The 9,059-nt window shown below is 46.5% G+C and overlaps 1 protein-coding gene across 4 annotated transcripts in view; it reads right to left on the bottom strand.

Annotated features, from left to right (window-relative positions):
• Window positions 1-350: 350 nt before the first annotated feature.
• Window positions 351-9,059, bottom strand: part of BFAR (bifunctional apoptosis regulator) — a 33,973-nt gene continuing 25,264 nt past the window's right edge. For all 4 annotated transcript variants that reach the window (XM_049638281.1, XM_049638280.1, XM_049638282.1 and 1 more), the window contains 3 exons: window positions 5,506-5,679; window positions 3,359-3,561; window positions 351-1,443 (listed from right to left, as the gene is read on the bottom strand). In XM_049638281.1, coding sequence (XP_049494238.1) covers window positions 1,251-1,443; window positions 3,359-3,561; window positions 5,506-5,679 — 570 coding nt within the window. In that variant the 3' untranslated portion in view covers window positions 351-1,250. The remainder of the gene's footprint in view (window positions 1,444-3,358; window positions 3,562-5,505; window positions 5,680-9,059) is intronic.

Raw genomic sequence — 9,059 nt, 5'->3', positions numbered from 1 at the left:
ATCAGTGCAGAGCCCCATGCGGGGCTTGAATTCACAACCTACGAGATCACGACCTGAGCCAAAATCGAGAGTCGGACGCTCAACCAACTTGAGCCACCCAGGCGCCCCCATAGAACTTTTATCTATACAAAAATTTTTATTTTACTTTCAAGTGATTTCTTCAAACTTTCAGATGCAAAGTTTGAGTGAAATCTTCAAAGATAAAAGGAGTAACGAGTGGTTCACAGACTCACAAAACTTACCTCTGGGGCCAATCTTCAGATGGCTCAAATTCACACTTGCCGTCTTCATCCCGGAAGGAAATAAGGGTCCTGCCTCATCTCATTCATATTTACAACTACAGCACTTGGTGTAATTATGCCTTGCTGTTTTATACATCAGAACAGGACAATAAGAGAATACAGTGTGAGGTCAAAGCACAAAATGTTTCCTTGAACATAAGGGCTCTCCTGGATTTTACACATTAAATTCCTGAAAACCAACCAAACAAACCCCTATACGGTAATTTTAAGTGGCACTGAGGCAGCGCGGCCTGATGAGAATGACCCTCCATTACTGCCTGACTTCGTCCTCGACACCCCCCTGGAAGTTAGGGATCCAAAGTTGCAGTGATTAAATGCAGAGAACACTGACGACAGTCTGACCACCACTCCGTCTCGAACTCTTTTAGAGGCTTCCATCTGAAAAACCTACCACCTCTTTAATAATACAGAATCGTCCATTGGATTTGAGCTTTTCCTCCATTTTTTTTTATGCGCAATTGTCTGTGCCTATGACAAAATCTTTTCCCGTTTTCCTAAGTTTGATTCAGAGGACAGGCCTGGCCCCAGCAAGCCTGGTCTCAGGCTCAGCCTTGTGCTGCCAACTCGCCCTGGGAGCCTCTGTCCGTCACTGAGGTCAGGGCAAGTGGGACTGCTGACCCAGCAGCCTTCTGAAGTCGCCAGACTGCATCCTCTGGGGACCCCGAGTCCCTGACAGCCCCAGTGGACGGGGCCTCCCAAGTCCCTGTGAGGAGGGCGGCTGGGGGGGGAGGTGCTGTTGCTGTGTCGGCCAAGCTCTGGGATGTCAGTCCCCGCTACCACGATGCCGCAGGCAGAGGGACAGAGGACCTGGTTGTAGCCTCTGACAAAGCAGCACCTTGTTCGCGGGGTGGAGAAACAGGAAGTCCACTCCCCCCGCCCCCTACTCGAGCATCGGTGTGCACATGTCGAGGAGGCTGGAAGAATCCTTCAGAGCCTGGGCACTGCCAGTCACAACACCTGGGTTTCCAGCCGTCGGACTTCCTTGACCACAAGATCGATATTAATAATTGGGTTGAAGTACAGGGCCCAGTAAAATAGACAGTTGCAGACAAACTGAGGAATGAGGGGCCAGAACATGGCTACAAAAAGCCCCTGCGTCGATACTTTCCAAAAATGGCTCCACATCCTCTGAGGCACAGTCCTGTAAAAAGAAGAGAAGCCTCTGAGAGGTGGACTCGTGATGGGGTCCCTTGTGACGATGCCCCAGTGCTCGGACGCCGGGCCTTTATCCTCATGCACAGCCTGGCTGCCTGTGCTGCGCAGACCTTGCTTCCTGTCCCCTGGGGCCTGAGACGCACCTCTGCCTGACCGACCCATCTTCCACCCCCAGGAGGCAGCCCCACACCAGGTGAGGACCCCCCAGCACAGCCCCACCTGCTTCATCGCTGTGTCGCACTTGTATGTATCTGACAGACACGGTTTCTCTGCGAGGCTATAGGCCGTCAGGGTCCAGACTGTCTTCTCTTTTTGTTTTTTGTTTTAATGTTTATTTATGTTTGAGAGAGAGAAAGAGCACAAGCGGGGGAGGAGCAGAGAGAGAGGGAGACACAGGATCCGAAGCTGTCCGCACGGAGCCTGACACGGGGCTCAAAACCATGAGCCGTGAGACCATGACCCGAGCCGAAGTCAGACGCTTAACTGTCTGAGCCACCTAGGTGTCCCCAGACTGTCTTCTTTACCAAAACATCTGCAGTGCCCAGCAGAGAGCCCGGGACAGAGCGGGGGCTCAACTAACTGTGCATGAATGAACCAATAGGAGATTCTTGTCAGGTTTTTGGAACTGTTTATAGGCTGTTACTGACTGACGAGGCCAAGAACTCTTTGAGTCATGGGATGTTTAAGGCCGGTGCGATGCTGGTGTGGGGCTGTGTTACTTCTACCAGTCTAGGAGCCACCCCCTTTCTTCTGGAAATGCCTTCTGAGTTTTCCTTCTGGGGGCCTCCTTCCTCATTCTTTGCCATGTGGTCTCGGTGGGGCTGATGAAGCCAGCCCTTGGTTGGGGGGTGAGAACAGGTCCTGAGCCTGGATAAGGAGAGCCTGGCATGACTCTGCATCATGTGGTAGGTCTGGGTGGGCATGTGACCCAGGCTGGGCCAATCAGAGCAAAGGAGCGTGTGCACACCGCCCCCCCCCCCCCGACTGTCAGTGCTATGGGGAAAGAAGTGCCCTCTCTCCACCAGGGTTGCCAAGCTGCTCAGATGTATGCCCGGAGTGACCAAGGGCCCCGCATGAAGTCAGCTGAGGCTGAACAACAACACAGCAAAGAGAGGGAGAGGGTGAGTCCTGATGACAGCATTTGGGTCTCTGGGTCCAGCCATGCGGGAAGCCTTGACTGGGCATCTCTCTTTTTAAGAAAGCCAATTTAGGGGCACCTGGGTGGCTCAGTCCGTTAAGCGTCTGACTCTTGGTTTCGGCTCAGGTCCTGACCTCACAGTTCGTGAGTTCAAGCCCCGCATCAGGGTCCAGGCTGACAGTGTGGAGCCTGCTTGGGATTCTCTCTCCCTCTCTGCCCCTCCCCTGCTTGTTCTTTCTGTTTCTCAAAAATAAAGAAATAAACTTAAAAAAAAAAAAAAAAAAAAAGGAAGGAAAGCCAACCAAGAGGCACTTGCAACCAAGAGTCCCGGCCCAACTCTCTCATTTTATGCATTAATCTAGAGAAGTTATTAGTGTCCCAGTTGACGGCACAGCAGGATTAGAACTCATGCCTACAGAATTCCTCACCAGATCTCCTTCTGCTCTACCCTACTGCCCCTTTCCATAAAGCACCCTCTTCTCCTCACTTATGTATTCCTTCATCAAACCCTTCACGCACACCCCCACCCCCGGGAATGACATAGTATGTTCTTACACGGGGAGAAGATAAATGGGCCCCCTCCTCCCCCCCGCCACCTCCAGACATGAGGAAATTTTCCCATCTGCTGCTTAAGCCACGTCTCCAAACCAGAGCAAGGAGTGTTTTCACGTCTGTGTAATCAGGAGGACTCTTCTACTACCTGGGGCCGCTTTCTCAGAAGTGCCTGCTGCTCCTGCCACCTCCGGAGTAAACACACACTTACTTCAGTTCACTTCGTGACCAGATCCTCCAAAAGGAGAATAATTCCAGAACAGAGAGTAACATGGCATTGACGATGAGAAAACGTGATGTCCAGTAATGGACCTCCAGCCAGTCCCAGGCAAATTCGGCAATCAGCTGGTATGGAAGGAAGGAGTATTTGACAAGGAATTCTCTCCATTGCTTCCAGGTGGGCTCTCTTAGATCCTTTAGAATAACATAAAAGTAAGCAAAAGGTGGACACAAAAAATCATGAGGATTGACTCTTATGGATTATACTGTAGTCATCACGGTGAACTTTACATTTACTAAAACACACAGATAGCCAACAACATAACACGAAATTTTCCACCCATCAACTCACCTTTTAAGAATCTTATACTGGATAAATGTTACTGAGGAAGCTGAACAGAGATGCTGGTTATGGAATTGTGGAAGCTCAGAAGTACAAGTAAACTCTGAAGCCTGAGTTATAAATAATGAGGGTGCAGGGGCGCCAGGGTAGCTCAGTCAGTGGAGCATCCGACTTCAGCTCAGGTCACGATCTCATGGTTCTTGAGTTCGAATCCTGCGTCGGGCTCTGTGCTGACAGCTCGGAGCCTGAAGCCTGCTTCTGATTCTGTGTCTCCCTCTCTGCCCCTCCCCCACTCGCACCTCTGTCTCTGTCTCTCTCTCTCTCAAAAGTAAATAAACATTAAAAAATAAAATAAAAAAATAAATAATGACGTTGCAATGAATGGAAATTAACCAGTTTTAAAATTTCTTCATCACTGCATGGGTAGCTCAAACGGTTTCCTAAATTCAACATCTTTGCTGTGGTAGGATAACAGATCATGGGAAAATTAAACATACACTTTGAGAAAGTAATTTTGGGGAAAATAAAAAACTCACTACAGTTATTAGCAGATAATAAACCAGAGCATTTAAACAGCTCATCGAGGCATCCAGAGGCTTACGGAAGTGTAGCAGGACTGTGCACTATGGAGCACATACTAAGTATCCCAAGAAGAAAGTGAGCCTCATGAGCACAGGGGTTGTTGAGGCTTGTGAAAACGGAAAGGTAAGAGGCGGGGTCTCTGTTCTCCCAGTCCAGAGAGGGCAGGTAATAGCAGGAAACTGGGTAATTAGACAAACACTGTGCCTAAGGGCTAATTAGCAGGCTTTCAACTACATCCAAGGCTCAAGTCAGGCAGATACCTGACTTTAGTATTTTAAAAAGGGTTTTTGGAGATTTAGAAATTCGTAGGGTTTTTTTTTATTTATTTGAGAGAAAACGTGGTGTGTGCACGTGTGAGCTGGGGAGGGGCAGAAAGAGGGGGAGAGAGAGAATTCCAAGCAGGCTCCATGTGGTCAGTGCAGAGCCCGACACGGGGCTTGGTCTCATGAACCGCCAAGATCGTGACCTGAGCCGAAATGAAGAGTCAGATGCTTAACCGAGGGAGCCACCCAGGCACCCCTAGAAATTATTTTAACATTTATGGGTGTGGATCATACACGATGATTCCTACATCCGTGTGACTTTTAATTTAAATAGATCAGAGGGACTGCCCCAAGAGCAGCAATGCAAAGGACAGTACCCTGCAATGACCAAGCAGACACAGAGACAGCCCTGTGTAAGTGGGATCCACCAACAATTCTGAAGACACAAAAGCCAACGTGGGTACCTATCTCTGCCAGGGGTCTATGGTCAGCTGAGGTGACCACTCCCATCAGTGAGCTGGACAATGGCTTACTTTTCTGAGGCCCCCAGGATGGATGCTAACCCGCCCTTGCAGTGGGACAAATGATCATCCTTCGGGGATCCTCTTCGAGACAGACCACCAAGCTGGAAGGTTCATAAATTTAACCCTCAGGCAATCTGAACCTATTCTATCTTCTTTTGTAACAAAAGCGATGCCGGTTTCTCCCCCCCCCCCCCCCCCCCCCCGTAAATATTTCAAGTCCAGAGGGTAGCCTTCTTGTTATGCAATGCAGGAAATAAAACAGGCTTCTGGGAGTGGGGAAGTTCTGCTTGATTTTCTTTTGGAGGGGTTCTCCTTGCAAAAAACAAATGAAGGCTGGGCGTCGTTGGCTCTTCTGTGACAGCTACAGCCCCGTCTCCAATTCCATACTGCACTGAGGAGTGCCATTCAAGGCACTGTGCAGACCTACCAGAAGCTTGGTGATGATGTCCTCCCCAGAATTGTCTTCCTGCAGGGGGCAGATGGTGTGGATGAAGGGCAGGAAGGTGTCTGTGTAGTCAAATAGGTAGAGGTATAGCAGACCAAGTCTCGGGGAGCTCTTGAGGGCATACAGCAGGAACAGGGACCTGCCTGGGTTCACCGCCTGCAGAGGACAAGGCGAGCATGGGGTCACATCACAACCACGGCAGCCAGCTCCCCACCCATGCTCCCTCCACAGTCTCACGCCCTTTGCCTTCAGCTTTTCTGTGTGTGGTTTGCACAGTGAATGAATGGATGAATGAATGGGTGGCAAGAAGAGGCCAAGGAATCAATCTGTCGGGCTCTATTTAATAAAGACCCAATCCTTCTCCATGGCTTTGGTGTGTGGTGGGGGGGGAGGTAGGGGGGTGCGGAGACATACACTCCTAGGCGCTGCTAGTAAAATCCAACTTTTTTGGAAAACAATTTTGTAAAATGTATCAAAGAATCTTCAAAATGTTCAATTTAACTAATGTATTAGTGGGCACCACTTAAAAGGAAATCAGAAATACAGAAGGCTTTATGCACAAAATGTTTCGTGCTACACTGTAAGAGAGAAAAAGTGAAATCTGAGACCTAAGTAATGAAATTACAGTGGATGTTCAGCACAGAGTTCATGCAGCCCATTGAAAAGTGAATACGGGCATTTTTGGATGATGCTCTTGTTACAGTGTTAGGTGAAAAAAGGATTCCAAGACGTGGCAATCCGATCTCTGCGGTGTCAGCCCCATACAAACCAGGCCTCTTTCGTGACCCTTCCTAGAGCAGCACCTGGCTCACACCAGATATAAAGATTTGTGGAATGAATACATAAACAAAAGCACAATTAAACTACGCACAAAAAAATTGGCTAAGAAGAAGACAGAGCAAAATGCAACGTTAACCGTGTCTGGCTCTCAGGTGGGATTATGGGCCACTTATTTTCATTTTCATCACTTTGGTCAATTTTGCTACAAAGAACGTGTATTTATGTTTTTCCTGATAGTAAAAGTAACTTCAGACGATTCTGTTTACTTGGTGCTACTAAGCATCAAATAAAATGGCCAAAAGATATGAATGGCCACTTCACCAAGGAAGATACAATAAAATAAGCACATAACAAGATGCTCAAGAGAAAGAGAAAATGGAACCAGTTTTCCACATTAGCACCACGTACTTGATTTGATGGGGAGGGGTGGGGAGCAGGGCTCACAGAGGGGCAGGAGGTGGCTTTGGGGACAGATGAGTATGTTCGTTAGCTTGATTGTGGTGATGATTTCACAGATGTGTGCAATATGTCCAAACTTACCAAATTGTTGAATGCGGAAAGATGATGTGGTGTATATACACACCATGGAATATTACTCAGCCATAAAAAAGAATTAGATTTTGCCATTTGCAACAATATGATGGACCTCCAGGGTATTATGTTAAGTGAAATTAAGTCACACAGAGAAAGACAAATACCAATGATCTCACTCATATGCAGAATTTAAGAAACAAAACAAACAAACGAAGAAAAAAAGAGACAAAGAACCCAGACTCCTAACTGCAGAGAACAAACTAATGGTGACCAGAGGCGGGGGGTGGGAAGGGGGGTGTGTGAAGCAGGATGGGGATTAAAGAGTACACTTATCTTGATGAGTCCCGAGTAATGCACAGAATCGTTGAATCACGATCACTGAAGCTAACATAACAATGTACTTTAATTATACTGGAATTTAAAGAAACTTACCAAATTATACATTTGAAATATGTGTATGTTAACTGCAGCTCAATGAAACTGTTAGAACACATTCAACTTATTTGATGCTATTAATGGCTTACTGTTAAATGTTAAGAAAAGAGTCCTTCTCTTCAGAGATTCACACTCAAGTATTTCAGGGTGAAATAATATGACGCTTGGCTATGCTTTAATATAATCCCATGCATTGCGGGTGTGTGGGGTAAGAGTGGGTGGAGGGGTGTGTAAAAATACGAATGGCCACTAGTCAATACTCACTGAAGCTGGACAGGTGTATACTCTTCTATTTCTGCATGCACCTGAAATTCTATAGCAAAAAGGTTTTTTAAAAAAGCCCAACCTATCAAATGGCTGATTTCAGGTCTGGGATAGAAAAGGTACAAGAATAACTTGAACATCCTGTTACATAAGGAAAGAAAGTATCTGGATAGCAACACGCAAAAGAATGAAAATGGACCACTTTCTTACACCATACACAAAAATAAATTCAAAATGGACTCAAGACCGAAATGTGAGACCTGAAGCCATAAAAATCCTAGAAGAGAACACCGACAGTAACTTCTCTGACATCAGCCATAGCAACTTTTTCTAGATATGTCTCCTGAGGCACGGGAAACAAAATAAAAAATGAACTATTGGGAGTACATCAAAATAAAAAGCTTCTGCATAGTGAAGGAAACCATCAACATAACTAAAAGGCAGCCTATAGAATGGGGGAAGATATTTGCAAATGACATATCTGATAAGGGGTTAGTATCCAAAGTGTATAAAAAACTTATAAAACTCAACACCCAGGGGCACATGGGTGGCTCAGGTGGTTAAGTGTCTGACTCTTGATTTCGGCTCAGGTCATGACCTCTCAGTCAGTGGGCCCTGTGCTGGGTGTGGAGCCTGGTTAAGACTCTCTCTCCCCCTCTGCCGCTCCCCCTGCTGATATGCTAGCTCACTCTGAAAACAAACAAAACACAGAAGACAAAAACAAAAACAAAAAAACCCTCAAGATGCAAAAAACGAACAATCCAATTAAAAATTGGGCAGAAGTCTTGAACAGACCTTTTCCAAAGAAGAAATACAGATGGCCAACAGACCCATGAAAAGATGCTCAACGTCATTCATCATCAGGAACATGTAAATCAAAACGACAATGAGATACCACCTCACACCTGTCAGAATGGCTAACCCAACAACACAGGGAGCAACAGGTGTTGACAAGGATGTGGAGAAAAAGCAACCCTCTCGCACTGCTGGTGGGAATGCAAACTGGGGCAGCCACTCTGGAAAATAGTATGGAGGTTCCTCAAAAAGAAAAGTTCCTTAAAAACAGAACTACCCAACCTACAATCCAGCAATTGCACTACTAGGTATTTACCCAAAGAATACAAAAATACTAATTTGAAGGGATACCTGCACCCCAATGCTTATAGCAGCATGACCTACAATAGCCAAATTATGGAAACAACCTAAGTGTCCACTGATTGATGAATGGATAAAGAAGATGTGATGCGTAGATACAATGGAATAACACTTAGCTGTAAAAAAGAATGAAATCTTGCCATTTGCAATGACGTAAATGGAACTAGAGAGTGTTATGCTGAACGAACAAGTCAGTCAGAGAAAGACAAAATGCCGTATGATTTCACTCATACTGAAGGGAAAAAACCAACCGAGCAAATGGGGGTAGGGAGAGAGATGCAAACTACGAAACAGACTCTTAACTGTAGAGAACAAACTGATGGTTACGGGTGTGTGTGTGTGTGTGTGTGTGTGCACGTCTGTGTGTG

The sequence above is a fragment of the Panthera uncia genome, chromosome E3 (assembly GCF_023721935.1).
Source record: "Panthera uncia isolate 11264 chromosome E3, Puncia_PCG_1.0, whole genome shotgun sequence".
NCBI lineage: Eukaryota > Metazoa > Chordata > Mammalia > Carnivora > Felidae > Panthera > Panthera uncia.
The sequence above is the reverse complement of the archived record's forward strand: the minus strand, read 5'-3'. Positions and strand labels throughout refer to the sequence as shown.